This window comes from Rhinatrema bivittatum, chromosome 5 (genome assembly GCF_901001135.1).
Source record: "Rhinatrema bivittatum chromosome 5, aRhiBiv1.1, whole genome shotgun sequence".
NCBI classification, from domain to species: Eukaryota; Metazoa; Chordata; class Amphibia; order Gymnophiona; family Rhinatrematidae; genus Rhinatrema; species Rhinatrema bivittatum.
The window spans coordinates 377,569,480-377,586,948 of record NC_042619.1 but is presented as its reverse complement, the minus strand read 5'-3'; the positions used below and the strand labels follow the sequence as shown (position 1 = coordinate 377,586,948).

At 43.4% G+C, this 17,469-nt stretch overlaps 1 protein-coding gene across 2 annotated transcripts in view; it reads right to left on the bottom strand.

Moving 5' to 3' along the window:
- TMEM182 (transmembrane protein 182) overlaps nucleotides 1-17,182 on the bottom strand; it is a 28,368-nt gene extending 11,186 nt beyond the window's left edge. The window contains exons 1-4 of one of the 2 annotated variants that reach the window (XM_029604840.1): nucleotides 16,859-17,182; nucleotides 14,747-14,852; nucleotides 12,956-13,057; nucleotides 1,479-1,616 (exon numbers count right to left, since the gene is read on the bottom strand). In XM_029604840.1, coding sequence (XP_029460700.1) covers nucleotides 1,479-1,616; nucleotides 12,956-13,057; nucleotides 14,747-14,852; nucleotides 16,859-16,999 — 487 coding nt within the window. In that variant the 5' untranslated portion in view covers nucleotides 17,000-17,182. Of the gene's footprint in view, nucleotides 1-1,478; nucleotides 1,617-12,955; nucleotides 13,058-14,746; nucleotides 14,853-16,669; nucleotides 16,825-16,858 lie in introns of those variants that run through there. The other variant, XM_029604841.1, reaches the window with a different exon arrangement.
- Nucleotides 17,183-17,469: the final 287 nt, after the last annotated feature.

Sequence of the window (17,469 nt, the reverse complement as noted above, 5' to 3'; positions counted from 1 at the left end):
AATTATTTATTTATGTTTGAATCAGAACCAATTTCTTTTAAGAGAGGCAACTGTGAGCATGGTTTTCTTTTATGTTGACCTTTCATATTTCATTCCCACCAAATGCTAAACACAGTTTAATGAAGAGGTTGATAAGCTATCAAATTCCATACATGTGACCATGCTGGCCTTTCATTTTAAATTATTGGAAATGTCAATTTTTTTTTTAAATAATATGCTAATATATATTTTGATGGTTTTCTTTTGAGGTTCTTAGTGTCATCTTCAGTAATTATAATTGATATTTACAAGAAAGTAATCACATAATTTTTAAACGTAAGGTATGAGGGGCTGAAATTAGAAAAAAAACAAACAGATTTCTGATGAAAGGAATTGCTCTTCCATGGTTATTAAAGTCTTTTTCAAGGCAGCACCATCTTGGAAAGGTTCCTGCTTGCACTATGTTATGCCAAAATTAGTGAAAACACTTACAATATGCCAAGACCCTAACAAGTTGTTGACATTTGATAAAAAATGCATATCATTTAATTAAGCAATGCAACATTGGAAAAACTGGAGACATGGAAGAATTATAAATGCAAACTTTGAGCTCAATATGAGAGTCCTTAGCTTCAATCGTTTGTTCTGCTTTTCAATTTATTATCTTTTTTTTTTTCTTGGCAGAATGTCATATTGCCTAGAGCTCAAAGTTAAGAAGCTGGATACCCTGGTTTGATTTTTTTTTCCTTCCTACTCAATTTGGTGTGTCATCTCGAGCAAATTACTAAAGCTCTCAGTGTCCAATATTAGATGAAGTTCTTTGGGGAATGGATATTCTTGTCATATGTGCTATCCTGCACAATGCTGCATAAACCTATGTAATACTACCTAAATGCTACATACATTTCATAAACCTACATTGTGCATACAAAAATTCATTAGTAAATATGGTACTTCCTAAAAGCCCAATCAAGAGAGATGTCTTAGCTATGCAGAAATTGCCAACTGGCCAAATCTGTTGGACAATCCTGTTGGACAATATAGGATTTTCTTATGCATAAATTAACCTGAAATAAGATTGGAGAGTAAATAATATAATTACTGGAGCAGCTATGCTCAGTGTATTTTAATTTTATTACTCCAAACATTTTGCTAAGCCTTGCTGAGAATGTTAATGAAAGTATTTTAATTCTTCGGTTTTGCTTGTGCATTTATTGAAAGCTACAAGATCTAATTATTCTCCATTGCAGGTCCTGGATCCATCAACCCAAGTTAAATTTTGTGTATTTCAAGGGAGGAGAAAACAGTCCTCTGAAGTACTTTACACTTGTAAAGTGTCCTTAATTGTTTACATTCTAGTTTAACATGTAAAGAAAACAGAGGACAAACATCTGGAAGCAGTTATAATAAGGGATTTTTTTTTTCATTTTTTTGGCTATGAGAAAAAAAATGTTATTTCATCTGCATCTTGGGGACTTGGGAAACATATGTTCACCTACCAGCAGTGATGAAAAAGACTCCGCCCACTTTGTAAAGTTTCTGACTGGCAAAAGGAGCTGCACAGATTATGAGAAAACCGGCCGCCAGAATAGTGACCACACCCAGCAGCATGAAAATGGACCAGAAACCACGATAAACTAGAAATTCACAGGGGAACAAAAAAAATATATAATCAGCTTTAAATTGCACAGAAGAGCAAAAAAAAAAGGTTTAGGTTTTTTCTTTTCTTATTATATAGCCTGAGCATGTCTACTAAATATATCAACCAGATGTATTAAGTTAGAAGTAAACCCCAGGTTTTATCCGGAAAGCATGAAATAAAAGATGCAATATTGAATTGAATCAAGACCCCTGTCAAAATATTGTGCATACATAATGGAATTCTATTCAGTATGACCCAAAGGTAGTCAATCAGTTTGGTGAATAAAAATAATCATAAACCATGTTAGAAGTGTCTTAGAGACCTTGTATATCTAGGGGAAAAATGGAAAAAAACCTCCTTTATATGGGGTTTTAGATCGATCCAAAGGAAGAAGAAGCATGAACCTTGCACATTCGCAAGTAACACAAGACGCTGGTGCAGGATAAATCTTAAACCACCAATTCCAGGTGTGTTTTAATGGTAATTCCAAATAACAAAGAATAGTATTATTTATAATGGCAACTCCATGAATTCAAATATAGGGATTTTGAACAGGTCCCCCGACACGGTCCCGTGTTTCGCTAGGCTGCATCGGGAGGGACCCAGGGTACATTCAAATCTAAAGGGTAAAAACAAATCTGAATCAGAATAATGGTGACAATGGCTAACTAGTGAAAAACCTTTTCAAACATGTACATACCTCTGAAGTGATACCCGGAGCGCTCAGGATCTCACAGATGTGGGATATTTAAACATAGGAAAAAGGCGCGAACGCGGCAGCTCTCGCGAGAGCTGTCAAAGCCTCCAAATCTCGGCAGATCCGTCCCTACAGTGGCCACAAGCAGACCTCGAACTCGGAGGATGAGACTAATAACTGTATATTACCCTTTTCAATTATGGGGGGAGCCATCACCTCGATGATAAGACGACACTGGGCAGCCCAGGCACTCACGGACCTTTTACACAGTCCGCTGCGTTTCACTTTTAAACGCGGTAAAAATCTGCGAGATCGACTGGTTCATTCATCTTCACCTATTGACTTAGTATACAGCCAGGGTACACACAGTCCGTGTGGCCACTGCACTATGTGCAGCCACACGGAAAGAACATCATCTTTTGTACATCCTATTACTGGGCGTCTGTTTCAATTACGGGCGTTATCTGATTGCCTCACTAAAGGCGTGGTGTATATTGTGAAATGTCCTTGCCCTCTACTCTATGTGGGAAAAACCACGCGTATGTTAAAAACTCGTATGATAGAACATTGTTCTAACATTCGCTTACATAGAGTAGATGAGCCTCTAGTCTCCCACTGGATAGAATGCGGCCATGCCATCTCTGATCTCTACTTCACGGTCATCGAGGTGGTGGGCCGCCCTCCCTGGGTGGGGACTTCCCCTCGATCCTGGGGCGTAGGGAGCAGAAATGGATTTTTATGCTTAACACGGTGGTCCCTGATGGTCTTAATGGAGTAATTGAGTGGAATCTTTTCTATTGAGGTCTGCTTCTGGCCACTGTAGGGACGGATCTGCCGAGATTTGGAGGCTTTGACAGCTCTTGCGAGAGCTGCCGCGTTCGCGCCTTTTTCCTATGTTTAAATATCCCACATCTGTGAGAGCCTGCGTGCTCCGGGTATCACTTCAGAGGTATGTACATGTTTGAAAAGGTTTTTCACTAGTTAGCCATTGTCACCATTATTCTGATTCAGATTTGTTTTTACCCTTTAGATTTGAATGTACCCTGGGTGCCTCCGGATGCAGCCTAGCGAAACACGGGACCGTGTCGGGGGACCTGTTCAAAATCCCTATATTTGAATTCATGGAGTTGCCATTATAAAATAATACTATTCTTTGTTATTTGGAATTGCCATTAAAACACACCTGGAATTGGTGGTTTAAGATTTATCCTGCACCAGCGTCTTGTGTTTTAGATCGATCCCCATTCTGAATCATGAGCTTCATTAAAATATACATAACCCTCATTAACCCTTTGCTGATGTGCAGATATACACTCCTGCATTCATCAACATCTGGAATAGAATGGAGGACTTGTGACATATATCCTTGACATTGGAACAGAACAGAATTTTCCCACTGATAGAAAAAAAAGTGAAAACATGGCTATTTTCTCAGTATTGAAGATTCTAATTCTCTTTTAATAGACCAAATATTGTCTGTGATTATTCTGTTGGATGGTATGCAATTTGATGGAGATGAGGAATGGAACAGACAGTGGTATGATGTAAATGTATGGGATAAGATGTGGTTGATGACCGTAGGTTTAGTTATGGATGTACATTTGTTTCAAACGAAACTGCAAAACACGACAAATAAGGCTAATTTGTATCATTCGGGGAGCCCTGAAATGAATCAGGGCCCCCCAAATGAAACAAATCTTATTTGTTTCATTTTGTTTTAAACTGATGATTTGGGCCTACGTCTAGGCCCAAAGCAGGGGCCTTGCCTAGGGCATAGGCTATAGCCCAAAGCAGAGGTGGCAGCCTACGCCCAAGTCCGATGCCGGGGTCTCAGAAGAGGCAAGGGCCGACTCCAGGGCCTCAGCCGAGATGCTCAAAAAAAGCCAAAAACTTACCTTATTTGTCGGGTGCTCAATGAAAGCTAGGTCCCACTGCCAGGGACTAGGCCCAGATCCAGGCCTGATATCGAGACCTGACCCGAAGGCAGGGTCCTGATGCTGGGGTCTAGGCCTAGGTCTGAGCCAAGACCCATGACTGAGGCTGGGTCCCAATGCCGGGGCCTTGGCCCGGACCCAGATCCGAATAATGGCCAGGTCCAGAAGCCAGGTCCTGATGCCTGGGCCTCGGCCCAGACTTAGACCTGATACCACGACCTGACCCAAAGGCCGGGTCTCAATATCTAGACCTAGGCTGGGGCCAGGATCCAGGCCCCATGCTGCAACCCGACCTGAAGGCCAGGTCCTGATGCCAGGGCCTCAGTCTAGAAGCTATGACCTGATGACTGGGCCTTGGCCCAGGATCAGGCACAGGCCTCGGAACCCAGGTTATGAAGCCTCTTCATTCTTCAGCACTTGCAAGCCAAATGATGCCATCCATTAGGGTGCAAGTGAAGAAAAACAAAGAGAACCAAGCTGAGGGCCAGATGTTGGGACCTGGCCGAGGTCCTGGCATCAAGGCTGGGTACGGGTCAAGGCCCCAGCATCAGGACCCAGACTACAGGTCAGATCGTGGCATCAGGCCTGGGTTCAGGCCCTGGCCTAGGTCGAGGCCCCAGCCATCAGGACCTAATCTCTGGGTTGGGTTGCGGTGTTGGGCCTTGGTCCGGGCCGAGGCCCTGTATAGGAAACTAGCTTTTGGTTCGTGTCTGGCCTGGGTTTGAGCCGAGGCTTTGGTGTTGGGACCTGGTTTCCTGGCTGGTTCTCGGCATCGGGCCTGGGTCTGGACTCCAACCTAGGCTAAGTCCCCAATTTCGGAACCCGGTCTCCAGGTCATTGGGGCATTGGGCCTGGGTTCAGGCCAAGGCCCCAGTGTCAGAACCTAGCCTCTGGATCATGGCATCTGGCCTGGGTTTGGGCTAGGCCCCAGCATTGGGACCCTGTCTCGTCTGGGTAGCGGCATTGGGCTTGGGTTCAAGCCCTAACCCAGGCCAAGGCCCCAGTGTCAGGACCTGGCCTCGGGCCTGGATATGGGCTGACCAGCCCCTGGGTCAGGCCGAAGCCTTGGCCTTAAGTAGGACAAGGTTGCAGTGACATACTGTGCCCTCAGACTACACAAGGCTGAGATTTTGGCCTGGCCTAGGCCGAAGCCAGTGGATCCCCTCCAGATCGGGTAAGTGGGATGGAGGGGATCCCGGCCTAGACATTTTTTTGGGAAGGTGCGCAGGAGGCCCCCTGGAGGCCTCATTTTCATTTTTTGGCCCTATTTCTTTTTTTTTTTTAATTGATTTGCTTTTTTCTCATAAATGAAAACGAATGAAACAATCCATGAACTGAAATTCATGGGAAAAAACTCCCAAAAATGAACTGAAAATGAAAACTAATTTTTTTCCTCCTGCAAATCCCTATTAGGTGATCATCTTTGCTAAACGGTATATTTTACTGCACTTTTATATTTTTTAATATTTTTATTATGGTTTGCATTATTGATATATGAATTTTATTTGCATTTTATTTGATTTGCATTATTTTAATTTGAACACCATCTTGGGTGTCCCTCAGCGGCCAGAAAGGTGGTTAATAGAAATTTTTAAATAAATATACAGAGAACAGGAAAAAATCCTAACCTAGCTTCTTTGAACGCTTTATTTTGCCCTCATTCCCTTAGGAGTGAATTTTCAAAGGAATTGCATGCATAAATGTAGCATATATCATAGCAACTTTCAAAAGCTCACTTACACATGCAATGTCCACTTATGTGTGTAAACCTTTTGAAAATTCAGCCAGATGGAGTGACACAGGTAAAGGTAGCAATTTTCAAAAGCTCATTTATGTGCGTAAAACCCAGGTTATGCTCTTAAATCCTTTTGAAAATGATCTCCTTAGGGCTTAGCTTTGAAAATCTATCTACTGTGCAGCAATTGTGCATGTAAGTGGACAAGCAAAGATGAATGCATCCAGGAGCTGCACAATTTATGAAATACAGCATATTTCTACCCTGTCAGCCGCTGACGCCGCTAGACCCATCTTTGCGGCAGAAACGCCGCTGCCATGCTGCCCTTCTGTGACTCTCCATAGGCACAAGGAGGCAAGGCTGGATGAAGCAAGAAGTTTTCCATCTCTAGGAAAATGTTTTGTTTTTTTTATCAAAACTCCAATGCTGGCAGGGAAAGCTGCAGGATTTAAAGTAAAGGGCTCCCGTATATTCTGAATTTCTCCATCTCTTTAAAAAGGATATTTTATTCAGTAAACCACCAAAGTATGCAGGTACTGCTGCAGGATTTAAAGTAAATAGCAACCAAGTGTTCTGAAGTACTACATCTGTAGAAAAATGTTTTGTTTTTTTTTAGTCAGCAAAACACCAAAGCATTCAGGGACCTGCTGTACTCTCATGTGGTTGTTTACCTGGAAGATATTCTAGTCTTCTCAAAGTCATTATCTGAGCACAGACATCAAGTGAAAAAGGTCCTCCAAGGACTCCGTGAGCACCACCTCTACGCTAAGTTAGAGAAATGTACCTTTGAACAAGGAGAACTTCCCGTCTTAGGATATATTATTTCTCAATAGGCAAAATATAGTACAGTGAAAGCCCAAATCCCAATCATGAACAAAAATAATCAAAACGGTAGGCAAGAAACTTTCCAATTGTCCTTATCTTGATGTTCAGTCATTTTTATTGAGCTCTGTGGCCTACAAACAAGCTACCATCAATCCTTGTGAATCCATGATGTCTTCCATGTCTAATTACTGAAACCTGCCATTCCTTCTAGGCCGGGGAAGATCACCTCTCCAGACCCCTAAAGTTGTCACAGAAGAGGACACGCAATTCAAGGTCCAAGAGATTTTGGACTCCGGTAGAATATGGAACCATAGCCTGGAAAAATTATGGACCAGAGGAAAATTCCTGGGGGAAACCTCCATTTGAAATTACCCTAATATAACTGTGCTTAAGTAAGTCAATTAGGAAAAACCAGTACTTCTTATACCGACAGGCCTTCTTTCAAAATAATAGGATCTAATATCAAATTAGGTGTATGAATTGGTATACATTTTGCCAACCTTTGTTCGTTGGTTCCTTTCCACTGCCCTTGGGCTCAGCTTATGGACCACCACTTATTTTTCCCCATAGATTTGTTGACCAGAACAGAAGTTGCTGCCCCTGTATAACATCTTCCTCACTTCATTTAGCTCACCTATAAAGGGAAATACATGGACATGGAATGTGTTCCCTAGTGTCCACAGCAGTGCGTAGTATCTTTCTGTTCCGTTTTTGTATACATAACATTTTACATAATTGCAATGGTTTGCTGATAGTTGATCTACCCTATCAATGAGATGATAAATGCGTAGTTAATTGGGTATGATTGGCTTTCTATCACAGATGTGATGATATATTTTTCTTTCTTCTTTCCATGTTTTGTTTTGTTTTTTACACGCACACAAATGAAACAAACACTTTCTTGTTGGTATGGGACTCTACCCAACAAACCATTCTTTACCCCCTGAGCCACACTGATGAGTTGTGTGGAAGCAAATCACACAGAAAATTGCTACTAGTACTGCTAATGACATTATTTTGGGATGATAAACCACTACTGACAGTCCGGCTCAGCATGAGTTTTGGTTGATTTCTTTCCCTGATGCCCTCTGGAACAACCTGCAATGCTGAAGATGATGATGATAATGATGAATGAAAGTTTCTGAACGTTTTGATACCAGTGTAGTTGCCTCATTGCTTTTCCTCCTTTGTTTGACTTGCATATCTTGGGTATCTTGCTCAATGCACTTGTTAACTTTTCTCTAGCATCTTTTCACATTATTCTCCTTTTTAAACATGAAAGTCTAATATATTCCTCCATGTTTCATGGCTGTTATTTGAGGGTCTGTATGCAAGAATTAATAACAGGCCGTCGGCCATGTATAACAGGTGAAGTTTGTTTGTATTCTCACTTTCAACTTCCATTTCAAATCACAGATCCCTAACTTAATAAAGTGATAATAATTTCACAATTATTTAAATTAAAATTATTTATCAAAATGACAGCCCTAAGACGTCTTCAAAAATTTGAGGTGAATTTTCAAAAGTTTACATGGGTAAAAATTAGCATGTATGCGCTTAAGTAGCCTCTAGTCACGTCTTCTGTATTTTATAAAAGTCACAAATCCGTGCATATTTTCACTTTCAGGCGCACATATGCTCACATAAAAAAGGGGAGGTCTGGGGGGTTCTGGAGAGGGGCCAACACTTATGCCCACAGAGGTTGTTGCGTCTGCCGAGCTCGCGACCGGCCCTCCTCATCCAGCCCACCGCCCTGCCGGGGGCGGGTTCTGGCCTCCCTGTGATGTAGAGGGAGCGTCTCCAACGCTTCCCTCCTCTTCTGGCCCTGCTTGCCACCAACAGGCCTGAGACATGGCTCTCTAGTTTATTTAAAGGGCCCGCGGCACCCTAAGGCTACCGACCCTTTCCTGTGATCTCATCTGCCTGGGCCTATATTAGGCGAGCCCAGACAGTCAGGGCACACCTTGGCAACAGGTCTCCACGTTCCTCGGCTCCTGCTTGTGTTCCTGATAGTCCCGTTCCTGTATTCTTGCTTCTGACCGGCTAGACCTCTGCTTGTACCTGACCTCCGAGATTCGCTGCCTGCCAAGACCTCTGCTTGTACCTGACCTCCGAGATTCGCTGCCTAACAAGACCCCTGTTTGTACCTGACCTTCAAGATTCGCTGCCTGCCAGACCTCAGCCTGTTTTCTACCTCCAGCTATGTCATCTGCCCAGCCTTGCCAGCTCCTGCCTTCTACTCATCTCCGCCTGCTAAGAGCTACACCTGCACCCAGACCCTGTCTCCTGAGGCCCCACGTAAGTCCAGCCGGACCCGGTACCCAAGGCCTCAACCTGAGGGGAACATGGGCTGATAGTGGTGAAGCATCAATGGGGTCTCAGGCTTTCCATTAGCCTTGTCTGCCAATGGTGGAGACCTGTGGGGGCTCCTCCCCACAGGTGATACCAACTTCTCCTTGGCAAAGGATCCACGCTCCATAACAGAGTCAATTTTAAAAGCATTGCTTGCGCAAAAATACCCATATACAGTCATATGTGGGCCTCACGAGAGTAACGCGGATTGTGATTTGTGTGCGTGAATGCGTGTACGTGTGCAAAAAATAAAGGGTAGAAAAGGGGCGTTCTGTGGTGGGGCCAACACACACACATGTAGCTCTGTATTTTAAAACCAGAGGTGGCAGCACGTGGCAGCTTGTTATCTGCGTAACTTTACTGCTGCTCCCGATGAGCAGCAATTCTGCAGATCTCGCGTTTTAGGGCTTACAAGAGAGGATGAGGGGTCCAGGTCAACTGTGAGGAATGTAGGATGGAAAAACCAGAGGGGTCTGAAAGTCTTCATTGACTAATTAGAAAAACTGGGAATGTCCCTTACGCGAGCATGTTTTAAAATCCACTTACGCGTTGAAACCGACCAAGTCCTGTGGGAAATATGTAAAGTAGGTTTCCTCGAGTAACATCTTAAAATTAAGAGCATATTTACACATGGTAGACATATTTTAAGTCATACATGCGAAAGTGCACGCGTGATTTAAAATTACAGCGATCTCCACTTGCATGCCAATATTTGCGAGTATGGGCGAGTACGTCTTTTAAAAAAGCAACTAAAGTTGCTTTTTTAAAAGACACAAATATTTGCCAAGCCACTCAAATCTTTTATGTCTGTTAATTATCTTGTGTAAGTGATATTAAACATGTTTATTTTGTAGTACCGACTGGGCAGGAGGTCCGGAGGAATTCAGGCTGAAGAACCAGGAAATTCTTGATGACCTGGAAAAGGACTGGGCAACCTGGTGAATAAACTGGTCAACTGGTTCATTTCCTTGTTGCACGCATGTTTTAAAATTCACCGACTTACGCGAGTATGTTCTACTCTACTTACACACGTATATTTTTAAAATAGGTAGGAAAAGTACATGCATTCAAGTTCATTGATATTTGTGGATTCAATGCATCGCATGTATTTGCATGTAAGCATACATACGTGCGTTTATTGCGCGGTAAGAATATGCATATTTTATCACATGCGTGTATGTGATACCTGCGGGTTATAAAATATCATGGTAAAACTACAAGTGGCCACATACACATGTATATTCTGCTGTGAGTAATTGTTTGAAACTTATTCTCCCTAGGTAGTAAAAATACATAATTGACGCCACCTAAAATTCAACCCAACACAATTCATGTTTCAATCTCTCTAGATCTGTCACATGCAATTTCTTCAGTAATTTCCACTTTTGGAGACGGTCACATATTGAGGCCACTGCCATAATTAGGGATGTGCATTCGTTTAGAATGAATTAGGAAAGTTCAACGAAATTGCCTAATTTGTCCTGGTTCGGGAGACCCGAATCCTGAAACAGATTTTCCCCGAAATTCGGGAAAAATCCGTTTTTCGGGTTAGCGTTGGGGGAGTGGCACATTTATTTAAAAAAAAAACCCCAAACCCAACCCAACCCTTTAAATTTACTTAATTACAACCCCCCACCATCCCGATCCCCCTCCCCCAAGACTTACTGAAAGCCCTAGTGGTCCAGCGGGGGTCCTGGGAGCGATCTTCTGCTCTCGGGCCGTCGGACCTGCCAGGAATCAAAATGGTGCCGGTGGCCCTTTGCTCTTACCATGTGACAGGGGCTACTGGTGCCATTGGTCGGCCCCTATCACATGGTAGGAGCAATGGACGGCTGGCACCATCTTTGAAAATGGCACGGGCCATCCATTACTCCTTCCATGTGTCAGGGGCCGACCAATGGCACCGTTAGACCCTGTCACATGGTAAGAGCAAAGAGCCACCGGCGCCATTCTGATTACTGGCAGCTGATGGCCCGAGAAGGAGAGATCACTCCTGGGACTCCGCTGGACCACCAGGGCTTTTAGTAAGTCTTGGGGAGGGGATTGAGATGGTGGAGGGGGGTTGAAATTAAGTAAATTTGAAGGGTTGGGGTGGATTTTTTTTTTTTTTCGATTCGTTTTGCAGAAAAAAATAAAAAGAACCATAGGAAAACAAATTTTCCCACAAAGCGCCCGATAGCGTAAAACAAAGCACATCTCTAGTAATTATAGGCATCAGGCTCCACTTTGTGTATACATGTGAAAGTCTTCAAAAGTGGAAATTGCTCATGAAGTTCACTTTGACAATGACCCAGGAGATTGAAACATTTTGGGCTGTATTTTGATGGCCTCCGGATAAGTATATTCAGTATAGATTTTTAAAGTTATTAATACTTTATTAATTTGGGATTCTTTGATTTAAAATGTAGACAGACAGTGCTCCTTCAAATCTGAATATAAATATTCTATCGCTCTGTCTAGTTACTTACTTTCTCTACCTATTTTACAAACATATGCGTGTATCTTTTACATGCAAAAGAAATATAAGAAATACCCAAAGGTAGGCGCTAATTTCTCCGGGCACCCAAAGGTAGGCGCCTACCCAAAGGTAGGCGCTAATTTCTCCAGACACCGGAAAAGTGCACAGAAAAGCAGTAAAAACTGCTTTTCTGTGCACCCTCCGACTTACTATCATGGCGATAGTAAGTCGGAGGTCCCAAAAGTTAAAAAAAGTAAAAAAAAAATTGAAATAGGCCCGTGGCTCGCAGGTCGAAAACTGGACACTCAATTTTGCCGGCGTCCGGTTTCCCAACCCATGGCTGTCAGCGGGCTCGAGAATCGACGCCGGCAAAATTGAGTGTCGGCTGTCAAACCCGCTGACAGCTGCCTCTCCTGTCAAAAAAGAGGCGCTAGGGACGCGCTAGTGTCCCTAGCGCTTCTTTTTACCACCGGCCCTAATTAAAATAAATTAAAATACTGTATCGCGCGCACAAGAGAGTGGCCTGTGCGCGAGCTGGGAGAGCGGGCACTCGCCCGCTCTCCCACTTTTTTACTTTATCGGCCCGTTAGCTAGCTAGATCTCTTTGAAAACAGAACTCAAAGCATCATGCTGGCTCTACCTTCTGCATGACTCAAACGTCATTTTTTGAGCTCTGCCAAATTCATTTATGGACACCCCGAATATCTCCTTCTGATGGTGTATGTGTGTGTGTATAGATTGTACAGGAAAGAGGGGCCCCAGACAAGCAGCATGATCCCAGGGACACAGATAGGGAACAGTCAATAAAGAAAGGCAGGAAAAAAAAAAAAAGATTGAGGGTCTCTGAGAGGATCTTGGTGGAGAAGGGAGGGAACACCAGGGTTTTCAGGGGGGTGCATGCTGAGGACAACTGCTAGCTTCAAAAAGTAGAGCCAGAGAGTCGACAGGCTTAGCTTGACCCTAGGCATTAGGGAGAAAAACAGTGTAAAGTTTAGGTAGCGCTCTGACAGAGCTAGGATTCATTTTGCATTGTCACGGTTGTTTTCTTTCTGCGTGAGTGTGTTAACCTCTGCAGAAAATGAATCCTTTTCAGAAAGATGGCGGTATGGTTAGGCTGTGTTCTGCTCGCTCGGAATAGTAATGGCTGGTTCAGAAGACTTAACCCTTCGAACAACTATTACTTCTAGTAGGAACACACAAAAAAAGTAAGCTTGTTAAACATTTACACAGAAAAGTGCAAGAGAAGAAAACATGTTATTCCAACCTGAATCCTTTTTGTCTTGTAATTTTAAGGTTGCACAGATACTTTCAGCCAAGAAAATGTAATACTTACTGACTGCACTCTCATAAGTTGAAGAGGAATTATGGTTTTCTCTGTTTATCGGAAATGGTGAGAGATAGGCATGGGTGCAGTTCTTAGAAGGCGATTGGTTTGCTAGACAAAAAAAAAAGTAAAACATGAAAATTGTTTAATATTTGTAAAACGATGAATATTCTTTGCTTTCAGCACATTCTGAAAATATGATAGTGCATTACCTGTCCTTTATTCCACATTACTAGTATGAAACAGAACAATGTGCCAACCCCCCTTCCTTGTTTACAGCAGATACAGCATTTTGGGAGCAATTTTCAAATAACCCGCATCATTGCAAAAGATTCAGGCACTTCAGTGCACTGCACATACATTTCAGTTATTTGTTTCACAGAGAAACTATCTGGGTAGTTTCCCTATGAAAATCAGTGAAAAATGGACCTGCTAAAAGGGCCCAGCATACTTTGCCCCGGGGCAGCTGAGAAGGGTAAATTATCACGCACATTTTTTAAAAAAATGTCATAGGTGCACACTGCCCCAGGAATGCCTCCTTGCAATCCAAACTGCGGGTATGCTTTTAGCCGGGCAGAGGGGAGCAGTCTTCGGACGTGGCAATCTAGGCGCATTCATCTGTTTCTGTGCAGCTAGATTATTTGGAAGCTTGCCCTCCACATGTTATAAACTGGAATCAATCCACGCTTGAATCTACTTTGACCTGGCATTTGCCTACCATATTTAGGTAAACTGAAAAGCTCTATGAGTGACTCTCATTATTCATTTTAAACACAGTATATACATAACTTAATGAAAATTACTTTAATAAACATATGTAAGGTGCACTTATTTTCCTACCACTGACTTGCATTTTGACCCTGCATGAATATGCAGTAGAAACATTAAGGGGTGGATTTTAAAACATGCTCACGTTGTTCACGTGTGCGCTCGGTTCCCGGTGCACGCACATGGATGCGCTGATTTTATAACATGCGCACGCCAGCGTGCGCAAGTTATAAAATCAGATGGCCGCGTGCGCATGCGTGCAAGATTTTAACCTCTGCGCACACATGTGCAGGCAGCACGCGCAGGGGGAGGTGCAAATTTTTGCTAACTACACGTGGCCACACAATCGAGTATCCTCCAGTTCCCTCCCAGTACGCTCCAATTAAGGAACGAACTGGGAGGGAACTTCCCTATCCCCCTACCTAAACCCCCTCCCTCTTCCCCTCTCCTCCCCACCCCCTAAATCCTTCCTATCGACTTATGTTTCTATTGTTTTATGACTTACTGCTCCCTTGGAGCTGAAGTAGTTTGCGGGTGCCGGCCTGGCTGCCGGGATGCACTTTTCCGGGACAGCGGCTAATGGCCACTGTCCAGGCTGTCCCGCCCCACCCTTCCCCACCCAGGCCATGCCCCCCGGCCTGCTCCTTTTTCAGGGTCCGGCACTTGTGCGCATATCGGGATTTATGCCCATGGTCAGGTTCTTTTGAAAATGCACGCAGCGCGCAAAGGGCCTGGCCACACGCGCAAGTCTTATGAGTCTTCGAACAAAGAATACTGCTTTAGTAATATCGAAAAGCCAAGCGAATTAACTCATTTCAATATAGTTCTGTAAGTTCCCCTCCAATTTCTTTTTCCTGGGCCACTGGTTTAGCATTAATATCCTGGATAATACCCTAAAAAGAACCCCACATTTAGCAAGGAACATGAAAGGCAGTAACAAAATTAAACGTGACACTGGGACCGGGGGCGAGAGGATCTTCAGGGAGGGGACGCAGCGTACCCGGGCTGCGGAGGATTAAGACGCTCACTTACTGAACCAAAAGTTCCACATGCTCTTTGCGCTCTCTCCCATAAAGCCCTCAAACCAGCACCTCCAAAAGAATCCTTCGTGGTGGAAGGCGATGGGCACGATTGCTTCCTGTGTGAAAATCACAGAAAAAAAAATAAAATTAAAAAAAAAAACGTAACTTTGCGGCTTCAACAAACCGTTCTTGCCGTGTCCACTGCTCGTTCTGGGATATATATATATATATATATATATATATACACATAGGTATATACTTGGAATTTCATTGTGTGCTTCAAAGCTGTGACACACTATTTCATTGTTTTTAACCTTTTCATTTTTTTCTCTTTCCTTAAAAAGCCATCTGCTGTTCCTTGTCAAAAGGTACACTTTAACATTTACGCACAATAGGAACTGACAGATTACCCCCATGGGGGGTGCCCACGTTGCTTTTACCACGCTGCATAAAAAGAGCCGAATTTAATGTTTTTGTTCTAGAAAATGGCACATTCTAAATTAAACGACTCAATTATTTTCATATAACTTCTAATTATGATTAGCAGGTAGAGGTAGGCAGGCAAACTCGTTCTTTCCATATCATGGAAAGTAAACGAAGCACGGTTGAAAGAAACAGTTTTAATATTTCCATGAGTTCACGTCTCGTGAGGGGGGGGGGGGGGGTTGTGTGGTCATATATTTTCTGTTTGTTTTTCCTAACAAGAGATTGTTTATTTAACAAGAGAAATCCTAGGAAAAGTTGGGCCAGATGGCATTTTAAACCCTTTTTAGGCTTTCCAACATATGGAATGTTGGAAGGAATTGTAGAAAAGGGATCGATGGCCGTCCATCTGTCTGTCCATCTGTACAGCATGAGAATTCTCCAAAAAAAAGAGGATGGATATTCCCCAAATCCGGCATGCAGGAACAAAATGTGAGACGGTTTTGAAAATCAGAAACATCAGATCAGTATTTTCAAAGAAATGAACACTCCTCTCCCCCCCCAACTCCCCCCAAAAAGCTCTAATGCTTTCTATGGAGGGAAAAAAAAAATCCCCATTGTTTTCTATAGGAAATGGTTAGAAGTTGTTGGAAGTGTTAAAATGCTGGCCATCCTCTATCCAAATGTCTGTCCCACTTCCACTCTTCCTTTTCCACAGAACAACATAGGCAGAGAGAGAGAGGGAAAATACATGAAACAACTGGCAAAAATGACACTTCCAAATTATACACACACACACCCCCACACACACTTAGACCCCCACACATTCCCCATACCACACATATGCCCACAGACCCAAGCATCCAGGCCCCTCTCGCGTACCCCAAACTACATAGACCTAAATACACTCCCCCCACACCCATAATATCCTCCCATACACTTATACATATTTCTCATATTCCTAACACCCACCCACTCACAGCACACCCACAACACACGCACACCAATACTGTCCCCAGAGAGGCAGGAAAAATAACTCAGTTTCTCAGTTCATCCTCCCCCCCCCCCCCACAACAAACACACACCCATATATATGCACACACTTGCAGCACCCCATTTACAAAGACACAACTCTGTTACACATTACCTCTTCACAGAACATCCCCACACACAAACCCACCCAGGCACAGCCATCCATCCCCAACACACGTTGCCATACCTTACACATCCCTACTTACATTCCTTCCACATCTACCTATAAACCCGTACCCCAAAACCAGACACCTTTGTAAACAGAAAGCCCCCATGCACATCCTCCCACACAAACAACTCCACACCTACCAACACCCTCCGCACATACAATTTCTTACAACCGCTGTTTACAAATACACACCCCCACAGCCCCTCCACATACCCCAAACTACCTACCCCCCCTCCAAATCCACTCCTCCTCCACATACGCACGCACCTCCACCCATTATACACATACACAGATACCCCCCATACTCACATCCCTTGGCTTGTACAAATCTATGCAGTAAAATATTCCTGGAGCCATGCTTCTGCATGATTCCCCTAATCGTTTATGTTGTAGATCATTGTTTCTTCACTTAAGACTATTTTAAACTTCAGTCCAGGAGGATTTCCCGTGTTTGATCACCTAAAGCAACTGCATGAAATAATTATGCTCCATACGAACCTCGCTATCGCTCTGGTTTGATGAACATTTCTTAACTTCTGTGGCGAGAAGCCAGTAATCTGTTCCAAAGGCCAACAGAAAAAGCAAAATCCCCAGAGCACCAAATAAACCTCCGAAAAACATCCCAATGCTCAGCTTCATAATTCAATGTTGGGCTTCAGTGGAGAGAAAACAATCCCTCGGTATGGGGTAAGAATTTAGTGGTCTCTGGTCCAAAAAGAAATTGCCTTCTTTCCCCTGTTTTCAGGCTGAGGGCTGAGCTGGGTTGCCTGCACTTCTCTGCACTTGACACATTTCAGCCCAGCAGGTGGACATGTCCTTCTATTTTAAGCCGTTGATTGAGGGGGCTTTGCTGTGTTCTCTTTCAGGGTGCGGCCAGTCAAAAATAACTGACCTTCCACTAAGCAAGCAGCCGTCTAGAAATTGTTTTACAGTCGATTCCTCAACAGGGGGGGTGGGAGTAATATGAAGTACTACTCCCCTTTTTGCCACTAGCAGAAGGATCTAACTACTGCCTTAGGCTAGTCATGATCGAAAACTCAAATCAAGAGCTATACATTTCAGGAAGCTGCTTTAAGACTACTCCTGGATTTACTTTTTTTTTTTTTTTT